Below are 24,206 nucleotides of genomic sequence, written 5' to 3'. Positions count from 1 at the left end.
CTTCTTTTCCAGATCTTCAGAGATCATACTATGAATGTGGTAGAACATTCATCTGGAAAATTGCCCGCTGGCCAGATTAAGGTAGCATCACTGTTTTTTAATTTACATCTCACATGACATACTGGTCTTTATCTTCACATCTTGTTGCATTTTGAAGGCCATACCTGTCTCTATGCTCAGCCTGAAAAATACAGAATAACACTGCTAAAAATACTAAATATCATAGCTACCACCTGCCTAAAAAAAAAAAAAAAAAGTATGGCATGTATTAAAAATGAGCATTTCAGTAGGACCCACTACACTAGCCAGGTCTATCTTCTCTTCCAGCTCTAGGTCACCTGTCCCCCTATACATTGTCTTTGGTAAAGGTATTTCTCTCTCCAATATGGCCACTTAGTCTCTTTGCTTTCTGGCCAAGACCTTCTGTTTAGGGAAGATCTGGAGGCTTCTGACCCATTTTAACAGCTCGGTTGGAAAAGGAACATAAGCCACACAAACATAGTCTAACGTTGGAAATAATCAGATCAGTCATGCAAATTAATAAGTACATAAGGTCATATCCCAAAAGAAAAGAGTGCAGTCTCCTACAACAAAAGCTGCCAGAAAGAATGGATTTTAAAGGGAAATGAAAACTAAAGAGCCAGCCCTGACTTTGGCCTCTTTCTAAAAGTCTTGATGTTATCTGCTGCTAGGTGTATGATTTCCTGGGCATCAGTGTTCGGGAGGTAGCCACACTGTACCTCACAGCAAGGTGGAGACCATCCTATTAAGAGGCTTTTTATAATAAAAATAAAAGAGCTTAAAAAAACCCAAAAGACAACATTTATATCAAAACACACTTTAATCATTTATTAAAAGGAGATGGTTATAGCATTTAAAGAGCCAGTCCTATAGACTGGGACTCATGAACATCAAGGGGAAACAGACCAAGACCAGAAGAGAAAGCCATCCAAAAGCACAGAAGCACATACACCTGCTAGGTTTTCAAACTGCACTGACTTACTAGATATTTTCAATGGTTTTTTAAAAATATGTCTTCCTCAAATAAAAAAAAATTTATTTTCTTACAACTTTTAGGCTTAAACAAAGACAACACTTGCATGAAACAATTGATATGACTTAATACAAATGTCACATATGCTCCAAGGGCTTTGTCATGTAACCAGATATGCTATTATTTTATCACTGCCATCTGTTCTTACGGTCCTAGAGTCATGTAAGTGTAATTTCATGATGAGACAAAAAAGGATGTATTTGTTTTTCTTCTACCCATTCCATAAAAAAAAACTGGTTAATTTTCATAAAAAGCAGGAGGTAGGAAATGGGTGGAGGGAACTGGTTGGTAAGTCTGGTTCTAGTCTTCTGCGTGCCTTTGGAATGGAGTTATGAGGTAGGAGGGTTCTACTGACTCTTCTAGAGGTGGACAAAAGGGATAAAAGAAAAATCAAATGCCCCACCTGCAGGTCCATCTGGGACTGATTTACAGTGTACAATTTAGTGCATAAAAGAGCCTCTCTCTAGAAAACTCTGAGCATCTCACAGATATAATACAAGCATGCTAAGTTTACTAATCTGCTACATATAAAACACTGTCCAGATGCTAGTAAGAAAAACCAAAGATGGAGACTTGATCCCTCAAGGAGTTTCAAGTATTAATCTGCCTAATTGAGATCAGGTTTCTTTCAGGCATGGATGAATTAAACTGGCTACATGGAGGAGAGCTGGTCATTGACACGCATCCTTACGAAGAATCCCCAAAAGCCATAGGTTCTCTTTAAGTTCCTTGATTTCCAGAGCTGTCTCACTGACATCTTCCTTGAACCTATAATGTCCCTAGACCCCCACAATCCCATCTACCCTGCAAGGACCTTATTTTCACTAGGGAAATGCATTCTCTGGAGGCAGACGGCTTCCAAAAGAACTTACCAAATCAGGGCAAATATCCTAAGTCTTTAGTGCGATAGAACTATGCTCCCAAGTATCACTACTAAGTAAACTCACTTCCAAATCCCCCCCCCCCCCCCCCCCGCGGATAGCTAAATAAGTGAAAAAGACCATTTTTTTTCAAGGAACCTTTCATGTCTCTCTCATCCTTCCACAACTTACTTGGGTTCCTTGTTAAAGATCAGATCATAATTGAGAAGGTAACCATCATTATAGACGAAAAGTTTCTGGTCAAAAGGGTGGTAGTTAATGCTCTGAACTCTCTCCCGCATCTTAGGCATTACAACATCTAGATTGCCCTCTCTCCCTGTGTTTGTGTCATAGTAGTAGAAAATCTCTTCCTCTCTGGTGTTCAGAGTGCGGGTGGCATACAGAACCCCGCACACCATGAAGGCGTTAGAAACCGATGGTTTATACTGTCTCGTATACCAAGTGTCTAGCACCGTGAGTGTGGTGTCATTGAGTTTGCTAATCACCATGTTACCAGTGCTGGCTTCGGTTGCATAAATCACCCACAACCCATTCTCATCCACAGCCAAGTCAATATCTTGCCAATCGACATTAGCATACGAAAAGCGGTTATTATAGGCGGCATCAGGGACAGGTTGAGTCACTTCAACCCTGTTGTCATTCAGGTTAATTTTGGCAATATTCTGGCTAGAATACATGTTGACATACATGTAGTTGTTATAAACCGCTGTACCACTGCCTTGGCCATAGGTAATCCGATATTCTCGGGCATTTATATACAATAGCAAATCATCCAGGGTATTGTAGAGTCTGTAATATTCCAGATATCTCCCATCTGTATTCAGAGGTGCCACCCAATACAGCCCTCCATTTGGTTGCTGGGGAGAGTAATCCCGACCCCAGGCACCATACTTAAAGGAAAACCCTCTCCAGTTGAGCTGAACGATGGTCGGCTTGCTGATATTCACTACACCACCATGGCCACAGCTCCCTGTACAAACAAGAACATACAAGGGCATTCTTAGAGAAAAATGAATGACGAGATACAAATGGTTTAATGTCCTAAGAACCAAGGAACCCATAAATACTTTTCTTGTCAAGGTTTGGCGACGACTGTGGTTCTGATGGAGAAGGATCAAGACCTTCTTTTGGTGTCAGTCTCAATGCAAGCCTCCTGTCAGCTCTAGAGAAAACCACCTCCTACTTCCATTAATGGGCTTTCATTCCAGAGATGGGGATGCTAGAACTGCCAAGAGCCATATTAAAAAGGCTTGAGGGCCTAGAAAGGGGAAAGGAGGACTTGGTGGATTTGACAGATTTTCTTCTACCAGAAAGCATTTTGCAATCTTTTTTTTAATTTCATTTTTCTTCTAGAGAAATCAAAAAGAGCAAGGTCATCCCAGATCCTACCCTTTTTCCATAAAGCCACAAGGTGCTATTTGCCAGGATCAGGGACAACTGTGACGAAGGAGAAGACTGTCCTGGACAAGTATCCATGCCCTTCACCTTTCTGCCCCTCCCTGGAACCCCAAGTGCATATGCATGCCAGGTACCATTGCTGCCCCAAGCCAATCTCAGAAGACGAAGTTTTAAATATGGTATTTTAAAGATACAAAAAGATAGTCCTCTAATGGTGGGATTTCCGCCTTGAGAAGCCATGGAAGTGATTTTAGGGCAATAGGGCCTGATGTGTGCCCAAAGCATAAGCCTATTACGTAGATCACTTGGTGACCACCTTGCTGCAGTTGTAAAGTAGGTCTTGCTGTTTATACCACATATTCTACTGGGTCATAGAATGACAGCAAGTCCTTCACCTTTCTCAATCTGACACTGTCGTCACAATGTGTACAATCAAGTGGGACCAGGCTCACCGGTCCACTGACTCTACCTTCCCTGTACCAGCAGTGAACAACCCAGGCTGGACAACTGGCCCTACACGTCACACTCTGAAATGCCTGCCAACCCAAATCATTTATGAGCTACAAAAATAACATAAAACTCCTCCAGGGTCTTTATAATAACTATCCAGAGTTGAACACACATTTTGAGGGATCTTTGTAAATATCTCTTTAAAAGTGGGTAACATTGTTTATTGGATGACAAAGAAAATTCCACTTCAAGTACATTTGAGGTCATTTTCCCTCATCCTACTGCCTGGAGCTGAGCAGGTGAGGGAAGAAGGAACAGAACCTGAATCACTTGCTCTGGCTTTGAATGCTTGGAGGGAATCAGGGAGCCGTGGAGAGCACATGATGTGAGCTACAGCCAAAAGCAGAGCTCCAAAGAATTACCTGATTTATCGGGGGGGGGGGGGGGGAGTAGGACATTGGTTAAGGGAGAGCAAAGCTTTGCCTGTAAGTCTGTGCCTCTGACCGACATGGAAAGACCTATTCCTTTCCTTGCTAAATGTCCCCCCCCCTTCTTCCCCTCCTCACTCAAGGACTGCTCAGAGGTGAAACCATTACTAGAAACCCTGCTTTTATTCTTCCAATCTGCTGGGGCTTTTTGGTCCCAGAATTAAATACGTGCTCCTTAAATGCTCTCATAAATCCGCAGTTGGTGGGAAAGCCAGCCAACCATACAACAGGTAGAGAAATGAGACCATTCTGTACCCAACCTCAAATAATTTTGCATATCATTAAGCAGAACACAGGCGCTGGTTTATTTTAATAATGCATGCACCATTTCATAAATAAAAAAGCAACGTGTGTTCAGCCAAGAGACTGTTCTCCACCAAAGAAATAATAAATAAAATTATAAATTATTATTTCTTCTCCTAAAAGTGATCTCTCAGATGAATGCTTGTTTGCTTTTGTTTATGAAACAATGCATGAATTATTAAAATAAAGTTAATGGTGTGTTCAGTTTAATGATAACAAAAACTGTTTGAATTTCCATATGCTACAAACCAGATTTGCTAGTTAAAATACCTTCCCGAGAACTTACTTATTTAACTACATTTCACTCTAAGGAAATGTAAGAAAGTCACGTTTTTCTTGCAGGTTGGAAGACTTAGGAATTGTTGGTTTAATCAAATCTTGCTTTCCTGGAAAGAAAATATCCCGAACCAACAGTAACAAGATACGTAAGGAAAACTTACGATGTATAATCTTATTCAAGCATTATCACGGGGTTAAAGATAATAAACTGTTCTGTCTTGGATGTGGAAATCCTTAGATATAAAGGAATCCAAATAAACTTCTCTTCAAAATTACTACCTCTACTACGACTACTAATGATAATGGCTTATCATTTTACAAGTCGACCAGGAAATTAAACATTGTACCTGGTATAAATACCAGAACTGTATGAAGCCTACATCTCTTTTTCTCACTTCCCAGCCATTCCTAAACACTCTCCTACCCTTTTTTGTTACCCCTCTCTCATCCTCAATGTCCTTTGGGCCATTTGGGGGGCCCTGGCTGTGGTCGAAGGAAACAGAAATAGGAGGAGAACTGCGCACTGTTGCCAATACTACAGATGTGGCTACAGCAGTGACAGGCCAGAGAAAAGGCTATGGCGGGCTTCCTCGACTCCCGGCAGCAAGCTGGCCTGGAAACGATACTGAAACTGACAGCCATCCTGGTGCCCGCTGCTCCTTTTTGCCCAGCTGGAGCCTCCACCCCTCCTCCCCCCAATCTGTGCCAAGCTTCCCCCAACCCCCCCTTACCTCATCTCATATCCCTTCCCTGCCCCTTCCTTCATTTCAAGGTCTTAGCCTTCTCGGCCGTCCCAAGCTTCCACCTCTGGCACAACCACCCATTGCCCAACCATAATCCAAGAATGTGAAAGACCAATGCATCGCTTCACGTCTTCCTAGTGGACAAGAACACGCCACAGAACTAAGAGTAAAAGTACACTTTTAGCTATTCTACAGGCAAGGAAGTAAAGATACATCGGTGTTAATCAGGCTGGTGAGTGCTTGAAACGTTCTTGTTACTGCGGGAATCACAGGTGCACCTCTCTATCAGAGCATCTATGGAAGGCAGCCTGGTACAGGTGAAGCTATTGGCAGACAGATTCCAGTTCAAATCCTGACTCCGGTACTTACTAGCTGTGTAAGCTTCTGAGCTTCAGTTTCCTTGTATTAAAAAATAATAATAATAATACCTACTCTGTAGAACTGTTAAGAAGAGAGAGAAGGTATGTACATGCAACTCAACAAATGGTAACTATCAGCATTATAATCACATCATGTTATATATAGCTGAAAGTTCACACGACTGTCTCCCTTCCTACATAGTGGTTTCTGGAGGTTCCTGTATCCATCCTGGGAACCCTAGCTCCCAGAACAGGACCAGCCATGCAGTGGCACCAAATTATGTTCGTGGAATAAAAGAATGAAAGACTGATCAAAGCCCCCAAACCCAGCTTACCTTATTAATAAAACAACTAGCACTCTACCCTGCTACATATGTTTTAGAAAAAGCCTGGTATTCACTCAGCAGAACATAAAGCAAGGGAACCCTCCACACAAGTGTCGCCTTGGTTGGCAATCTCATCATGCAATTCATTAGATCTTGTCATGGTGTTCTGAAAATACCCCAGGAAGCCACATGATAAGACTTTAACACACCCTAACTTGGCTTTTTTATCTTTTAAAGAATTTTTAAATGCTTTTTATTTATTTTGAGAGAGAGAAAGAGAAAGAGCATGAGTGAGGCAGGGACAGAGAGAGAGAGAGAGAGAGAGAGAGAGAGAATCCTAAGCAGGCTCTGCACTATCAGCACAGAGCCTGATTCTGGGCTTTATCTCATAAACCATGTGATCATGACCTGAGCCAAAATCAAGAGTCAGACGCTCAACCGAATGAGCCACCCAGGCACTCCCTAAGTTGGCTTTTTTAAAGTCTCATGCTTAGTAGCGTTTTTCTTAAGTCAATGACTATCTGCAGGGGAAACTTAATCTTGGATCTATCAGTGCAGTCTCCTACCTAGACAACTGCACTTTGAGCAAAGAGGAGAGTACAATTCACCTGTGGGAATTAGGCAGTTAACCTGATCATAATCACAAAATGATGAAGACTAAATTATTGGATACATACTCGCCAACACTCTGCTTTTCCTAAGGCTTGGGATTTTGGCAGGTCACTATCTTTCATCAGCCATTTACTGAGCACCTACTGTGTGTCAGCACAGAACCTGACATCATCTCCAAGCACAACCGCAATCGACCCCTGGGCGTGTACGTACATTTTGGCTATCTCCAGTCATCTAGATTCAGGGGGAGATCAGAGAGAGAGAAAGAGAGAGTCAGTTGTTCTCAGGAAAAAAAGTTAATGAGCAGAAGGGCAATTATTTTAGATTAGAAGGTTCTATGAAATGAAGCAGAAAAGGATACCATTTGCGGCATAAACCAAATACAAAGCGCATTTTATTGAACCCTCACTACATGTACTGGTTCTAAGATCAAGCTGACCACAGACAGCAACCTGCAACTGGGAGAGAGGAGCCCCGAGAGCATGGAATTCCTTTATAGCTGAGATTTGCGTGCAGTCTTTTGTTCTGTGCAACTCTGCAGTGAAAAAAGCAGACAGGCCAGATTTTAAAGTCCCATAATAGTGAGTAACTTTAATTAAAGTCTCCACAGGCTGACAACTTTGTGGTGCCTGGGGAGTTTCCAATTCTGCATTATCAACCAATCCAAACAGAAAGAGAGCAAGTAAAAGAAATTGATTTAAAAACATGACAAAAAGTCAGTTTAATATAAACATCATAAATATAATATGAACAAAGCTGGAGGAGGGCCAAGTGGCTTGGCCAGGATCCAGGTACAGCCAAGGTTGTGGGAAAGTGAGAGGAAATCTGGGTCCAATTTGCTTAAACAACACAGCTGGGCTGGGATGACTCACAAAAGTCTAAGTGTGAGGACCTAGGGGAAAGTTCTCGAAAAAAACTTCTAACAAAAATAATCCAGCAGGCTCGCTTGTTTTCCTCTGTAGATATACTAAGAAGTGTACTTTCTCTTCCACTGCCATTCTTGGGTTATTGCCACGGACACTCTAGGTCCTGAGATACCCAGGGAGTGAGGGGCCTTGCATTTCGGCCTCAGCCCTGCCACTAACCACCCGTGTGGCCTCAGGAAAAGCAGCACCCTCACCACCTAAGTTCCCTCCTCTGAGACATGATGGACCTGAGCTAGATGGCCCTAAATGTCCCTTCCAGTTCTAAAATGTCCTCACTCCAAAGAAGGAAGGAAGGAAGGAAGGAAGGAAGGAAGGAAGGAAGGAAAGAAGGAAGGAAGGAATAGAGGGAGGAAGAGAGAAAGGAGGGAGGGAGGGAGAAAGAAAGAAAACCTTGTTCACGTGTTATCAGGGCTTGTCATTGCTTTGACCCTGTCCTCAAGGAGCCCTGCGTGGCCCAGCAGAAAGAGATCACATTTTCAATGCACACTGACACCGCTGATCCCAGACTAAATTTAACCTCAGTGTGTTCCAGAGGACAAGGGATGGCCTTTGTCCTGAACTTCCTCTGTATGTCATACTATGACAGGTTGCCAACAGCAGAGGGAGGGAAGAGAGTCTCCTGAACACCACCGAGAGACTTATAACTATGGCAGTATCTAATTAAAGCCTTAAAGAAGCCAGTTACATTGACAAGGATCCAGAAACACACAGCCTAAGAGGAAACAGTCTGTGGAAACAGAAATTAATGAAAGTAACAAGAGCTGTATGATTTGATGAGAAGGTACAGGCCCTTTTCAGGCTGAGATGTTTATGACCCGCAGGGAGGGCTTCCCTGTGACAGGACTGCACAGGGCGACAGAGGAGGGCTTTAGTTCACCTGGAGGGACGTGCTGAAGCACACAAGGACCGCTTTCGTTCACAGCCAGGTTTTCACTTCAATTATCATTGTTAATAATAATAACAAATTCCAGCATATAAGTATCAATCATAGAGCGCGGTGCTTCCCAAGACTTGTTTCATTAACCTGCTCACAGGTAAGTAGTATTCTCCCGTTTTATCGAGGGGGAGGTTAAGGATCTTTTGCTGTGGTCACATAGCTGGAAAGCTCAGATCTTTGGCGTCCCAAAGCCATACTCCTGAACTCTACACTCCACTGCCTCCATTCATGGAGGTATTATGGAGCACCCATCTCTATGCTATACCTAGCCCCAAGGATTATTTAGAGAGTATGAGGCCATCCCTGCCCTCCGGGAACTCACACTCTAGGCAGGATAGCAGGCCGCACCCACAAGTACTGTCCAGGTGGACCGTTAAATCCTCCCTGAATCCTCGGACACGCGAAAAAACAGCAGGTGCATTTCAGGAAAGCTTAAAGGAAAAATACAGGCGTGGAAGCAGGGACGGAAAGAAAGCAAGAGAAAAGGAAGAGTCAAGGCATAACCCAGCTCATCGGATACATGAGCCAATCAGCCCTTGTCATCCGCGGGACAGCACCTACGCCTTGCAGATTCCAGAGGCTTTCACCAGACCTCCCCCTCCCCCCCCCCCGCCCCCCACAGCAACTCCATCATCACAGAGCTGCTTTCCCTGTTAGCAAATGCAAAGGGGACACGTGTAATGTGTGAGTTTTGCTTTAAATCCACTCACTGTTGGTGGTTCTCCTCGATGAGCCCCAGAACTTGCCAGCATGTGGAGCTACTAGGAGAGAGATCTCGGAGCTCGGGAGAGTAAACTCAGCCCTGCAAAAATCCCATCCCCGCTTCAACTCTGCAATCCCAAATCCCTTCCCTGCCCCACTCTCAGCCCTTAACCGGGCTGGCTCAGGTTGTGACAACATGGCAGGCTTACCAGGGGCAGGAGGCGGTGGGGAGACAGTAACATTTTCACCTTTAGAGGATTCACATTCCTTCAGCCTGTTCTTCAGAGCCAGGATTTCCCGGCGAATGGCAAGGACATTGTTTTTGTCTAGCGTCTCGAGCTGCTCTACCAGGAGACTCATATTCCTTATCTAAGGAAATAAAAATGCAGAGTGACTTTATATTATTGTGCAATTTCTTTCATAAACATTCCAGGGCTGAATTTGTCACTTAGTGAAACATTGCTAGAGAGTACACCCGAGATTCTTCGGAATGGTTTCATTTGGAAGAATACATTTTATGGTTTAGCGTGAACGCCTGTCAGATCTCAGGCAGATGTGTGTGACAAGAAGAAAATGGCAAAGATTTTAACAGATTTAATAATAGAGCACAGGCTCAGTCTAAGCCTCCACAAAGGTCCATTAAAGTTCATTTCTAATAACCTTCCCCTATAAACTCGTGTTTACTCATGTTGTATTATAATTAAGTTTCTAACGAATGGCGAGGGCCAGAGAAAACTTATCTGAGATATGTAACTAGACTTCTCCATTACAGCCCACATCATGTCCATGCTAGTAAATTCTCGTTGAGATAAATTACCAAGCCATAACATTAATGTGATGGTCTTTATCCATAGAGCTTAAAAGGCTTCACTAAAACATAATCGCATGAAATTCCCTTAAAGAGGGTTGCCAGTATGTGGAGAAGTGTTCCAAGAGGAATCAAGGATCACATGATCATTCAAAAGGAGAAACAGACCTAGCAATTCCAAAATCCGGTAAATTGTGGCTTTCTAGTCCCACAAGGATAAATCCAGAACAGAGAAGGCACTCCATCTAACTTGGCCATGGAGTTGTTCAGATTTATATCATCACCTTTCTAGAGACATTGAAAGGCCACCTGGGTCTGGAGCAGGCCCACTGGATGACACCTGCTCCTCAATGAACATGTTCCCATTGTGTTCCACTCACTATTCAGACACCCCCCCACTCATGAGAGAGTGCAGAATTAGAAGTCAGAAGAGAGATCCATAGCCTGGTCCCAACACCTGCCCACTTCTTAATTTATTGTTAAGCCTCTCAGAAGTGAGCTCATGACTTACCTCCACTTCCAGCTGGTCAACAATTGTCGTGCTTCCAACAAAATTGTCCTTCAGCTGTATGATCAGTTTCTCCATCTCCTTCACTTCTATCTTGATCAGCTCAAAGTCCAGTTCAGTATAAGAAATGGTGTCCTTTTCCATGATCTCTACTCGGACAGTTAGGTTTGAAAGCTTCTTTTCATACACACTGATTAATTGGACATACTCCCTTACCTGAAAGGGAATCAAAAAGCTTAAGTCAATTCCCAAAGTAATACTATACAGTCTTCCTCCACTACCAAGACCTTGGGGACTATTTGTTTGCTGTCAATCTTTTTTTTTTTTTTCTTTCTTTCTTTCTTTTTTGGTAAAGAAATGGATCAAAAATATCAGGGTGCCTGGGTGGCTCAGTTGATTAAACATCTCACTTTTGAGCTCAGCTCGGGTCTTGATCTCACTGTCCCGAGTTCAAGCCCCATGCTGGGCTCCATGCTGGGTGTGAAGCCTATTTAAAAAAAAAAATAAAATAAAAGAGGGGTGCCTGGGTGGCTCAGTCGGTTAAGCGGCCGACTTCAGCCTGGGTCGTGATCTCTCGTCTGTGAGTTCAAGCCCCGCGTCGGGCTCTGTGCTGACTGCTGAGAGCCTGGAGCCTGTTTCAGATTCTGTGTCTCCCTCTCTTTCTGCCCCTCCCCTACTCATGCTCTGCCTCTCTCTGTCTCAGAAATAAATAAACATTAAAAAAAATAAAAAAAAGAAAAGAAAGGGATCAAAAATATATTTAACTAGTGCTCGCTTCCACAGCACACATACTAAAAATTTAACTAATTTTTCTTTAATCTATCTAAATGCAAACGAAAAAAAAAAAACATTATTACAATGGGTGGGGTGGATTTTGCGCTTGCCTAGACTAAAAATAATTTTGCTTCAGAGTCATCATTCACAAGTATATTTTAATTTCCATTTTAATGTTTGAAGATATTAGGTCTCCAAACTGAACTGGTTTGAACCAGACTCCCTTGCCTTCCCTCCTCCCCTCAATGCACATACTGAATCTAAACCAGGGTTTCCCAACCTCAGCACTATTGATATTTTAGGCTAGATCATTCTTTCTTGTTGGCGGGGGGGGGGGGGGGGGAGGGCTTTCTTGTGTATTATAGGATGTGTACCAGGATTCCTGGCCTCTAGACACCAATAACAGCCACAAACCATTCAGCTGTGACAACCAAAAATGTCCCAGCCGTTGCTCATGTTCCCTGGGGGCAAAATCACCATCGCCACCACCCTCCCTCCATTTAGAAACACCGCTCTAAATCTAAGTATTTTCTAGAAGAGAGAAAAGTACACTGAGTAGAATTCCTTCACTGGTGGCCATATGCATTGAGTCTTGAGCCCCTCTACCTTTTACAAAGTGCCATAAAGACCCAACTTTACTACACAATATGTGAGTGTGTATGTGACTATAAAGTGCACATTTCATTAAGTGCACCCACATTTATTCCAAGAACTGATTATTGCAATCAGACCTTTACGCATTTGTTGCATATATTTGAATGTCTGATCATTAAGTTAAAATACTTCCAAAAATTCCCTTGGTGGTTTAGTGTATAATTGGAAGCTCCAAATGGGTATTTCAATAAACACATTTGGTGGTTCTTTTTGTATCTGATCTCTGAAAGAAATGCCATGGCCTTTTTAAGGACCTGCTCATTAAAAGTCGCTGGCTTTACACTCTTTCTAAAAATTCGAACATAAGTGATACTTTTCCCCAAACTGTGCTAATGTCAAGGAGCTGATCCACGGTGCCTGGATGAATTCAGAGCCAGATGTTGGCCTGTAATCCTCCCAATACCAAAGGCAGTCTTAACTTCTGTCATTTTCGTCCTTCCACTTAACCCCACTGTGCAAATTAGAGCAGACTCATAGGCCACAGACCTAAAGGGCTAGGGCTCCAGGCAAAGAGGATTTTAATGAAAGTTGAAAATGCAGCCCTCGGCACTGCTGGTGTATCTCCTCGGGCAACTGATGCTCACTGCCATCAGATGCGCCATCGTCAGAGGCTGTCAAGGCTGGTGACATTTTGGTGGTTAAGGAAGTTGGAAAAAAACAGAAAACCTAATGAGTCTCCCTCAAAAGTATAAACACAAATATAAGGTAGCCAGGTTTTAATTTCTGCAAAAATCAAGCATAAAAACTTGCTTGTAAAAAGAATAATAATAATAATAATAAAGTGCCAATCCATCGCAGAAATGGAAGTTTGCAAAATGAATATTCTTGTTGGCATTTGGTCTTGCCAGCTCTTGGAACAAATGAAACACCCTCTGTTTTCCTGGAACATGTTGGTGGCACATCGCAGCTGTTGTTCTACAAAAATGAGTGATCCAACTGTCATCCCTGCTAAATAAAATGTGGCTCTCCCAGATTCTCACTGAAAACCAAGGCATAACCTGGAGTTTGCTACCTATGAGGATGTGTGGCATGCCTGCCCTCGTTCAGCCACAAAATGAAGAGTCCCTAAAGATCTGTTTCGGGAAAAAACTCGAGGTTCTTTTCAGCTGACATTTAAAGGAAAGCTCGATGACGTTCAGGAAAACTAGAATCGTCCATAGAGTTATTAGAAGGCAGGAGGGAATTTGAGGACTCTACTGACTTAAGTAGATTGCTCATGTAAACCCTTTACATGCACAGATCTCTCGTGTTGAGCTGGTGTGGGCAATTCCCAGAACATCTAGCTCTCCCTGGAAGTGCAAGGTCAGAAGCCACAGTGCAACTTGCACCAGAGATGTAGAGCAAGAATACGGGTCTAGCCACAGGGCGCCCGAGTCGCTCAGTCGGTTGAGTGTCCCATTCTTGATTTTGGCTCAGGTCGTGATCTATTGGTTCATGAGTTTGAGCCCCATGTTGGGCTCCACGCTGAGTATGGAGCCTGCTTGGGATTCTCTCTCTCTCTCTCTCTCTCTCTCTCTCTCTCTCCTTCTTTCTTTCCCTCTCTCTCTCTCTTTCTCCCTCTGCCCCTCTCCCCAGCTCTCTCTCTCTCTAATAAAAATAAAAATAAAATAATAAGGGTCTAGCCCTAAGAGGACACCCCCCTGTGCCAACATCTTTATTACGAGCTCCTCATCACTAGCAGTTTGAGCTTTAAAAGACTCATCTATGCTTGCCTTCAAATCACCAATCTAACAGAGCTTCCATTTTGTTTCTTATATACATATTACATCACGGATGGGCTCTAAGAATCAACATTTGTCTGGGGGGGGGTTGTTTTGGGGTGTTCATTGTTGTTCTGCATGGTAGACATGGTCTCATAATAGATAAGGATGCAGGCTCATGTTCCTGCCTCAAAACCTCTGATCATAATTACGGTCAGATTATCGGAAACAGATAAATGTACTTTGCAACATACTATTATTTTAATATGTCTTTAACAACAAGAGGAGTTGAGCTTGAATTAACCATGAAGACATGGGAAATGCTTTGGAGCTAGGTCCACCTAAACTCAAAGCTGACTTCAGTACTTAGTAGGCAAATCACTTAATTTCTCTAAGCCTTAGTTGCTCCTATAAACTGGGGGTAATGGTAGCAAGCTTACCAGGTTTCTGCAAAGACTAGGGAAAATGCATACTAAGTGCTTCACTTACTGGATGTCTACAAGTTACAGCAATTATTAGAGAAATAGTGCTTTCAGGGGTTTTTTCTTCAATCTCACTTTTTAATTTATTCTCTTTCAGTGCACGACACGTTGTTCCGTCAATGTTCTTTGTTTATAAGTTGCCTAAATGTCTCCCAGACTACCTTGACCTTCTCATGCATGAGGATCCATTGGCAAACGTGTGTCGTATGAAATAACTCGCCCCAAACGCCACAGCACTCTGGACAAAGAAAACCCTGAGCTGTCTTTTTGTCGTCCCCTCCTGAGTATAGTCACAAGAAGACATACCATAAACAACAGAAAAGTATAAAATGCTTTCAGCAGCTCATGCAGAGGCAGCTCCCTGTCTTTCCTGTGTACTGACAGATAATGAATCAACGTAAGGCAGTCAAAACCCTCTTCTGCGGGCCTGTCCAATCGGGCGTTCCCTCCAGGCCTCCAGATGAATGGTGATTTCCAAGGCAACTTAGGGACGGCTATAATAATTCACCTGAAAATTCAAAAGCCCTCAGTGGAAGAGATAACTTTGGATTGAAGGCATTACTGTCCTTCTACATCTCTTCTTTGAGGTTGATAACAGCATGGCAGAGAGAAAAGGGACTGGGATGATGTCGGAGACCCAAATTCCTGACTTGGCTCACTCGGCCAAGAGAGGAATGACCTCCACATTTATGGCTCTTGACCTTTATGGACCCCCATGTTTCCCTCCCTAACATGGGAAGAGCGCTGGCCTATCGGCCTTAAAGAGCTGCTTGAGAGGAGAACAGGCCTGAAAGCATTTTAAAAAGCAGAAACAAGGGTGCCTGTGTGGCTTAGTCGTTAAGCCTCTGACTTTGGCTCAGGTCATGATCTCACAGTTCGTAAGTTCGAGCCCCACTTCTCTCTCTCTCTCTCTCTCCCACCCCCCTCGCTCACTTGCATGCTCTCTCTCTCTAAATAAATAAATAAAATTTATTGAAACAGAAAAGGAAGCTGTTATTGTTGTTATTATCAATGTCGCACAGAATTTCTGATGCAAATCTCAGCCGGCAGGTCAATACCTGTCTCAGGCCTCAATCACAGATTTCTTTAGGACCAGCTACTGACGTTTGGGGAACTAAAAGTTTTCCCACCTACTCCTCCCTTCCTCCCTGCCAACTATTAGCAAGGCAGATGCCATCTGCCCCCTCACAGGATCGGAATTAAACGTCCCGTACTCTCAGCCCTGGCGAGCTGCACACCTCCTCTGGATCAGTGTGGGGTTTCAAACTGCCCTTCACACTCCTGCCAGCAAAGAAGACATGCAAATCAGTAGCTTCCACTATTTCAAAGCAAATGACTCTAACTGAAAAGATCTTTACTTAGGATTTTCCTCCACTTGTTATGTTTTTATGCATAACTTCTTATCTGTACTTGATTATGCTGGAATAAGGCTATGAATATTAATGGTTGGAATTTATAATTTAGTGCCGTGCCTTTTCTGCTGATTAATTCAAGGACATTTTATTTCTTAAGAAGCTAGGTTCCTAGAGTAGTCAAACACATTTTCCTGGACATCCACTGAAATGTAGAATATTTATCTACCAATTCGGGAAGAAAGCAGGGTCTCAGCCTCATCATCATTTTTGTCTTAAAGGATAACTGTGCTGGATGGTGAGGCAGCTAAGTTTAAATTTCTCAGGAAAACTTATTTTGAATCCTGCAGTAAAGCCAGAGCTCCTTGTAAATTAATGGCGTTGTATTAAATAATGCATAATGTGATTATAGCCTAGCTTGGACTTCACCTGTGCAGAAAATGGGAGCCTTTCTAATTGATTTTTAACTTGGTCAAAAAATGAAGAAGGGGTCAAAACTGGAATGCCAGGTCACATTGTCCCACCGGCTCAGAGAAAGGTACACCTGGTGGGATAACTTCCTCTGGCTAGAAAAGAAGCTCTAATCAGGGGGTTGGAGTCAGGATTTTTACCAAGGCTGTGTGACCTACTAGAATTGATTCAAATTCTTCAGGTTTGGTCTAATGTGGGACAGGCCTAATGTAATGCTCCTGCTGAGACGACAGAGAATAACACACGAGGGAGAGAATAAGAGAGACAGAGACAGAGAGGCAGAGACAGAGCCAGAGGGAGAGACAGAGAGTGGGAGGGAGGGAAGAGCGTAAATTGGAAAGAAAAAACAAGAGGAAGAGCAAGGAAAGGAGGGAGAAAGGAAGGAGGAGAAGAGGAGAAGCTTCCAAGAGTGGAGGAGTGGGGGAGGGGAAGGAGGCGGGGCTTTCCAAAAGTAAGAGAAGACGAAACAAAAAACAGAAACACAAATCAGGAAGGAAAGGGAGAGAAAGATTAGAAGGGTGGACAAGGGAAGGGAGAATGGGCAGAAATAGGAAGAAAAAGTGAAAGTGAAGGAAGAGAGAACAGAGGAGAGGACAGAGAAGGCAAAGCTGGAGGGAAGACGAGGACGATCAACAGGAAGAAACAACAAAACCAAAACCAAATAAATATTGCAAGGTTGCGTTTTGCAGGGAGAGCTCAAGGCTTCTTTCCAACTGCACGCATACAATATTGAAGTGAGTTTATCCGTGGCGTGCATAATCTCCAGCCCATTTTCTTCCGCGTGCCCTCATTTTTCCCGCTATAAAGAACTCCATAGGTGTGCCGTGAAATAAAGGCTAACTCCTCCATAGGATGCAAACATGCTGGCTTTGGCACAACCGAAGAAGCCTGCAGACAAAGTCCTGAATAAAAAGTGTTCTGTTTTGTTGGTTGGGTTGCTCTTATCAAGAAGTTGTTGCAAGAGAAGGAAAAGCAATACTTACTTTAGAAAGCTCTTTCTCGAACTTCTGGGAGAGAACGTGAGCTGTGAATTCCAAGCGTTCCACTCTCTGCACGGGAAAGGTCGTGTCTGGGAGGGTCACGGAGCAGTGGCAGGTCCCGTGGTCATCCTCGAAGCCAGTGAAATTGGAAAGCGACTGTAAATAAAAATAAGTTCAACATCAGTACGAAGCTGGGAAGTGAGCTTTTGGGACTGGAGTGCCAGAAATTGGCCTGTCAAAAGAGGGCTCAGGGGCGCCTGGGTGGTTCAGTCGGTTAAGCGGCCGACTTTGGCTCAGGTCATGATCTCGCGGTCCGTGAGTTCCAGCCCCGAGTCGGGCTCTGTGCTGACAGCTCAGAACCTGGAGCCTGTTTCAGATTCTGTGTCTCCCTCTCTCTGACCCTACCCCGTTCATGCCCTGTCTCTCTCTGTCTCAAAAATAAATAAACGTTAAACAAAAAAATTAAAAAAAAAAAGAGGGCTCAGAGGCAAGCAAGTAGAGTCCAATATGTAAATGAATAGCATCAAAGACACGAGCTAAGAGCTCAGGTTTCTCAGGCAGTGATTACACTCCGTGTGTAGCCACATCTCCACCAGTCAGGCTAAACCAGTGTCAGGCACCTACACCTAAAGGAAGATTCTCCTTTCTTGAGTAGGTTTCAAGGTAATTGTTACTATTCCTAAGTAAGGTGAGGGAAAGAAGGAGGTGATGAGCATCCTGAATTCCAATTCTCCCACTTTCTGGACGTGAACCCTCTAATGAGTCTCAATTTCCTCATCTGCCAAACAGAGATAACCCACTTCACAGGGTTGTCCCCATGAGTCACCAAGTAATGTAAACCAAGTCCCTGGCACGCCATAGGCGATCAGTAAATGTCACTTTCCCTTTCCTTCCATGTACTCATTTTCTCTTCCTCACCTTTACCTCCAATCGCAACCCAATGCCTTCCAATGGAAAGAGAAAAACCTCACGCATAGGAGTTACAGGGAAAATATACAATGCAAATTCACATCCTCTCTCCACCTGCAAAATTGCATAATTAACATTCTTTAGAGTGGGGAAAAAAAAACAGCCATGTTTAAAAGACTGAACAATGTAGGAGTCTGAAGGTTTTGTGCAAAAAAAAAATGTTTAAGTTTTCCGGCTTACCACTTGCAGAAAAGTCATTTTAAAATATTTGATGTTTCTTTAAGATATTCAGGCTCACACTTTGGTGCCGCTGCATATTTTAAAATGACAGGTTTGAAAGATCCTGTTTTTCTTTTGTCCCCCTCGAACTTCCCCAAGGGGATCCCAGCACAATTAACATTTTTTTTTTTTATTACAACTATTGCCTTCCAGAGTAACTCTTGGCAGTGGACTGGCTGTGCTTGACAATGATCTCATCTGATGGCTAGCCCAAAGCTCACCTGTGGAACATTAGACTGAAGTGTCTCTCCGAAATGACCGAGGGGAGAGCACTGGTTTGCAGAATTTGAAGAGACGCAGGCCACACCTCTCAACGTTTAGGAGGTCAGCTGGCTGCAGCTGAGGTGGTGCGCTCTGTGCATTTAGTATCTACCAGCCTCCATGATCCCCGAACAAGCCGGACCTAGATGCTTCTACAGTCAAGATGTGTTCTGTCAGTGACCTCTGGACCAATTAATTCAGGCTTTTGCAACTAAATTGCTTGTCAATTTAACCTAATCTTCTTTAAGATAAGCAAACACACACACGCATGCACGCATGCACATATATATATATATATATATATATATATATATGCATATCAGGTAAATTCTTGACACTGGCCTCAATTTTCTTTGCCAATCACATCCCACACCTGCAGGAATTGGGGAGTAAGGAGGAGAGACAAGCAGGTTTATGCTAAACATTGGGGCTGGGAGGGGATTAAGGTAAGGGTCTTTGCCAGGGATGAAGAAGGACTGGACGAGCTACACCAGAATGGAACCCGCTTTATCACTCCCACTGAAGATAGAAATCGTCTGGCTCAAGCACACCAAGGCTTTTGCAGGAGGACCAATGTATCATGGACTTTTGAAAAAAAAAAATAGCTTATTATTACAACTGTCTACCCCCCAAAATGTCTCACACTGCATTTTGACAAGGGGAGGTTAATTAGCTGCACAGGACAGGGTTGAACCAGGCTTAGACTCCTCTGGAAAGCTCTGTCAAATCAGAAAATAGTGGAGATCATCAAGCAGTCTCTAGACAATCAACTCGCTAACAACTTTTAGTCCTGAAGTTCACCTGAAAGGCAGGCAAATAATTATGAGCCCTGCTGACAGCCATTCCACTGTCTTCTATTGAACGTCTCTGTCCCAGCACTGTGGACTCCCTAGCTGCCGTCCTGCTTATCATCAGCCCCGCGTGCTCAGCTGACATCAAAATGGTCCATAAGTTTGATCAGTGTCTCCCATTAGAGATATTTCTGCTCCTCACATTCAAAGACAATGAAGCTAATGGTGATGGGTCTCACTTGGTCTGCAGTGACTGCTTAAACTCGGTGTGAGTGTAGCATGAGGAATGGGAGACCTAGGCGTGTGCTTGTCCCCTGGCCTCTGAGAGGGTATGCAGTCCCCCTGTGGAGGACAAATAGGACCCTCTGTACCTTACAAGACACCCCGCACTGATGGGTTCTCACTCAGCGTGTGTTCAATTCACATTTATTGGTGTCTACAACTTGCCAGCCTTTGGTGTCAGGGAGACAAATAAGACCCAATTCCCGCCCAGTGATTCAGCCCCATTGTCATTAGGGAGCCTTAGTGTCCTTTTTTCCGACAAGCCCAAACCCCTTAGCCTGATGACAGAAGAACATGACTCCTGGTTCCGACTCTGCCAGTTACCGTGTGAACAAAGCATGGAGCCTTTTCTTGTCTGTGAAATGAGGACCCTGCAAGCAGCCCCTTCTTTGGAGGGGGACATCTGAGGCATGTGAAGTGCTCTGAGCGCGAGAGCTGAAGGTGTGACTCACATTTGTGACTTAAGGTTGCAATTGGCTCTAATTAGCAGCCAAGCCTAAGTGCCTGTAAAGATTCAAGGCATAAAATAATGGTACTCAACATTTTCAAAGTACAGAAAATGATACGTTTGGAACCTGCTCAATGACAGTTATAAAGGGGTTTTCCACCACTTTCCAAAGAGCTCATCAAGCTGACAGGCAGCCCTAGAAAATTGGGTTTATAGTAGAAGTGACACCTTGTCTGCCATAAAAAAAGAAGTTGGGGTAGTGATACTGACTCACCAGAGGGAGATAAGCGAACTGGGAAGGAAATTAAAACCTCTAAGCACAATTTAACTACCATTCCTTATCTACTTTTAAATATTTGTCTTTTTGCCAAACAACAGGCATATTGGAGTTCTCCGTTTCTTGACCTATATTTTATTTTCTGTCATTTTAGCTCATCTTACCCAAATGCTGTTTTCTGATTGGTGATGACATTCGTGTTAACCAGTTCTAATTGTCCCCAGAAATTATTTAGTATCGTGGAATAAAATGATGCATCTGATTTCTGGCTGCAAAGAATGTTCACGCATAGTCACGATTCCCAAACCACGCTTCTCCTAAAAATTAGCAACTTGCATCTATACTCCCCTCAAACAGAGAAAGCTGCCTAGACAGAGATGCTGAAGAGGATAGGCAGACTAAGTTTGAGTTCTATCATTTGCTGGCTTAGTGACTTTAAGCCAACGACGGCACCTCTCTAAGCCTCGGTTTCCACATCTCTAAAATGGGACCATTAATTTTACCTGCCTCTGAGGGTTAAATAAGATAATATATATTATGTACTTAACCAAGTCCTGGCATTTATCAGGTGCTCAACAAACACTGTTGCGGCAGTTTCTATGTGAGCCTTCATCCGAACCATTTGTTGATCAACAAATTTTCATCTACACGGTTCTGATGTCAAAATGGAAACAATAAAAAAGACTTTTCCTCTCCTTATCCCAATGGCCCTCCCATTCAGACATGATCACGTGAGCAGCGACCTGACCTGTGAGTAAAGATCATAGAAGTGCAGAGGGGCAGGCTTTGGGGGAGTTACGACTCCTCCACCCCAAGGCAAGCCTGGGTTTTCCAGAGCAGGGCTCCTACAGAAAGGCCCAGAGCAGACGCAGGCAGAGTTGGAAGAAGGAAATGCTTCCTGCCCCCTAATGTCTCATCCCTTGGTGCCTCTTCCCCTCTCCTCGAAGGAGATACGAAGAGAACTCATCTCCCAAAGAACTAGGCTCGGGGTACGGTCTAGGGATACAGCCTAGCTGGGACAGTCCCTTCCTAGCACAGGCTTTGGTTTTGTTGTTGTTGCTGATTTTGTTTGGCCTGTTTATTGCTACTGCTGTTGTTGTTTTCGGAAATGGCTCTTATGATTCCCTAGAAGGAAAATGGAAGACAGTTAATACTCTTCTGGGGACATATCTGTGTGTAAGAGCACTTTCCTAAAGACCTCCCCTGCTTCGGCCATCCATCTCCTTTACAAACTGGGCTCAAAGAAATCCTCAGGGCTCCAGCTGGAGCAAAGAGGCTCTCACTCCCTCAGGGCGATTCTTCATCATCCTCAGGGTTCCCAATGGGCAGCAAACCAGACGGACTTTTCTGGAGCTACTCCTGGCAGGGCGCCTTCCCTAAGAGTTCTCATCTGGAACAGGATCCGGACATCTCTATTTTTGGTGTACCCCTCCCACCCCTGCCCACCCCCAATTCCAAGCGTAGCCAGGTTTGAGAACCTCTTTAAACCTTCAGTTCTTTCCCTAAAGCTTCCGGCAGAAGAACCAAGATGTCGTCTCTCTTGCTAACAATTTAATTATTTTACCCAGGTTTTAATTCCTTTCCAGGGCACCTACAGTTAACAAAGGGAGTCGTAAATCTTTTAGAGTGCTCAGGTCTAGCCATCCATGAAATTATATTCAGGTCCCCAAAAAGTGAGAGGAAGGGAATTAACACAGCTCTCAGGCCGTGGGGACTTCTCACCTGAGACTCGGAGCCAGGGCTGGGAGTGAAGCTGTCATTGGAGCTGGGGCCAGAGATGAAGTTGGAGCCGAACACAGAGTCAAGGAAAGAGCTGGAACTGGGGCCAGGGACCAGGGGCTCCAAATTCCCTGTGGTCTGGCCAAGGAGGAACAGAAGGGCCAGGGGGCAGAGGAGGCCTGTCCTCATTTTGTGCTCTTCGCTGGAGCCACTGGTTTCTACACAGAGCCCAGGGGCTTCTTATAGTGCCCAGTGGGGATTTCCCCACGTCCAGTTTGTAGGAAAAGAGGAAGATGCCAGGGAGCATGTGACCACCCCAGGAGGGTCAGGACACCCAGGAACCTGAGTCACCTTCACACCTTGTTGCTGAGTCCCACTCTGCCAGCTGCCCTTAGATCTAGATATCTCCTGCCAAATATTAACTCAAATGTACATTTTCAAGCCCAATATCTGGTTTCCAACTTGATACTTCCTTGAAACAGATAGGTTCAAGGTAATCTTTATGGCTGAAACAGAACTTGGAGGTCCCAGGAGTGAACAAGCCTCAGCCCTTTGCCCAGAAGCCACACCTAGTGGTTCCCCCCTACCCCACCCCTGCCCCCACCTCCCATTTTACTGAATGATGCTTTTCAGAGGAAAGTTAGGGAACTTGGTTTAGAGACTGTGAGTCTCCCTAGGGGGATTCCGTCTTCAGCTGCTACTGCCCAGGTTGTCTCTGACCTCTCTCTTGGAGTCTGCTTCTGGACAGTGTTCTCCAACAACCTCAGCCAGAGCGAGCTATCAGCAGTGTTTTCGCCATGGATACTCATGAGGGGTTCTGCATTGCTGAGCACTTGCCACTATGAGCTTGATGAAGGAGAAAGAATCCAAACAGGAGGCTGCCCCAGATCCAGTCAGGGAGGTCCATGTTGAACAGTTTCCCTCTCCAGAAGGTTCTGTCTGATCTCCATTGTTCCAGACCGTCTTGTGAACTGGTCAAGGCATATTTGTCACAAAACTGAGAAATAGGGATGCATCTTCAGGCTCCATTTGGAAAATCTGCCTTCCTCCCTGTAGAGTAAAAATGTGTTAGCCTGAATATTAAAAACCAGCTTTCTCACTCATTAGTTAGTGGCCTTAGGCAAATCACTTAGCCCCTCTAGTGTTGTAACAATTCCTAAATTGTTAGAATTAAATGAAATATTATATGAGAAGTTGCTTATAAGCTTTGAAGCACTATACAAATGTCAGATTTTATGCTTTTTGGTTTTATTTTTAATTTCCTAAAGCCTGGCCCAATATGTAAGATTGTTGGGTTCACAGCAGGGAAAGAAGGCCGCTGCCCCACTCCATCACCCACCCTACCATAGGAATGCTTTGGAAAGCCTGATCTGAAGGGTTCCTTTACCTCATGCGCTGCATAAGGTCTCAGATGTTAATGTGAAAAACAGAGCCTCAAACCCTTGGTACACTATTCAGATTCTCATGGGAGGGGACAAGCAAAAAAAAAAAAACTATGAATGAATGAATGAGGAAAGGAGGATAGGGAGGGAAAGGGAAAAGAAGTCTCTCTCTCTCTCTGTGGTGCACCCAAGGCCCATGCGGCTGCATCCCTGGCTCAGTTCCCCACATTGCCCCTTGACTTGGGGGGTTGAGTGGATGCCCCACCTAGATCAGTCTCCCCAGCTTTAGAATCCAGCCAGCCAGGCTGTCATTGCTGCCTCCCCATTGAAATACACCACTTGAGCCACACAGGAGGACTTCGCAAGCCAAGCTTATACCCATATTCGTGTAGATGTGATCAGAGGCAGTTAGTGGAGACCCAGAAAGTGCAGGAGCATTTTTCCGGAAGCTTTCTGGACACAACTTCTGCCTACATTATCTAATCTGTGGTGGAGACTGAGGTCAGGGACAGGTAATCCATGGCCAGGGTAAGAGGAGTATTTTGAAGCCCCCACCTCTCCTATTCTACCCTGTGTAGAGTTGTCAGATTTAACTAAGATATAGGGCACCCAGTCCCATGTGAATTTCAAATAATGAATCATTTTTTTTTTTTCAACGTTTATTTATTTTT

General features: G+C 44.0%; 1 protein-coding gene across 1 annotated transcript; it reads right to left on the bottom strand.

Annotated features, from left to right (window-relative positions):
• Positions 1-822: 822 nt before the first annotated feature.
• Positions 823-22,381, bottom strand: OLFM4 (olfactomedin 4). The gene is made up of 5 exons (XM_045478321.1): positions 22,157-22,381; positions 17,191-17,343; positions 10,778-10,990; positions 9,668-9,827; positions 823-2,905 (listed from the first exon to the last, which is right to left on the bottom strand). The coding sequence occupies exons 1-5, from the start codon at positions 22,340-22,342 to the stop codon at positions 2,103-2,105; spliced, it is 1,515 nt and encodes a 504-aa protein (XP_045334277.1). The 5' UTR covers positions 22,343-22,381; the 3' UTR covers positions 823-2,102.
• Between the last annotated feature and the right edge of the window lie 1,825 nt (positions 22,382-24,206).

This window comes from Leopardus geoffroyi, chromosome A1 (genome assembly GCF_018350155.1).
Source record: "Leopardus geoffroyi isolate Oge1 chromosome A1, O.geoffroyi_Oge1_pat1.0, whole genome shotgun sequence".
Lineage (NCBI taxonomy): Eukaryota > Metazoa > Chordata > Mammalia > Carnivora > Felidae > Leopardus > Leopardus geoffroyi.
This window is presented reverse-complemented; position numbering and strand designations above follow the sequence as displayed.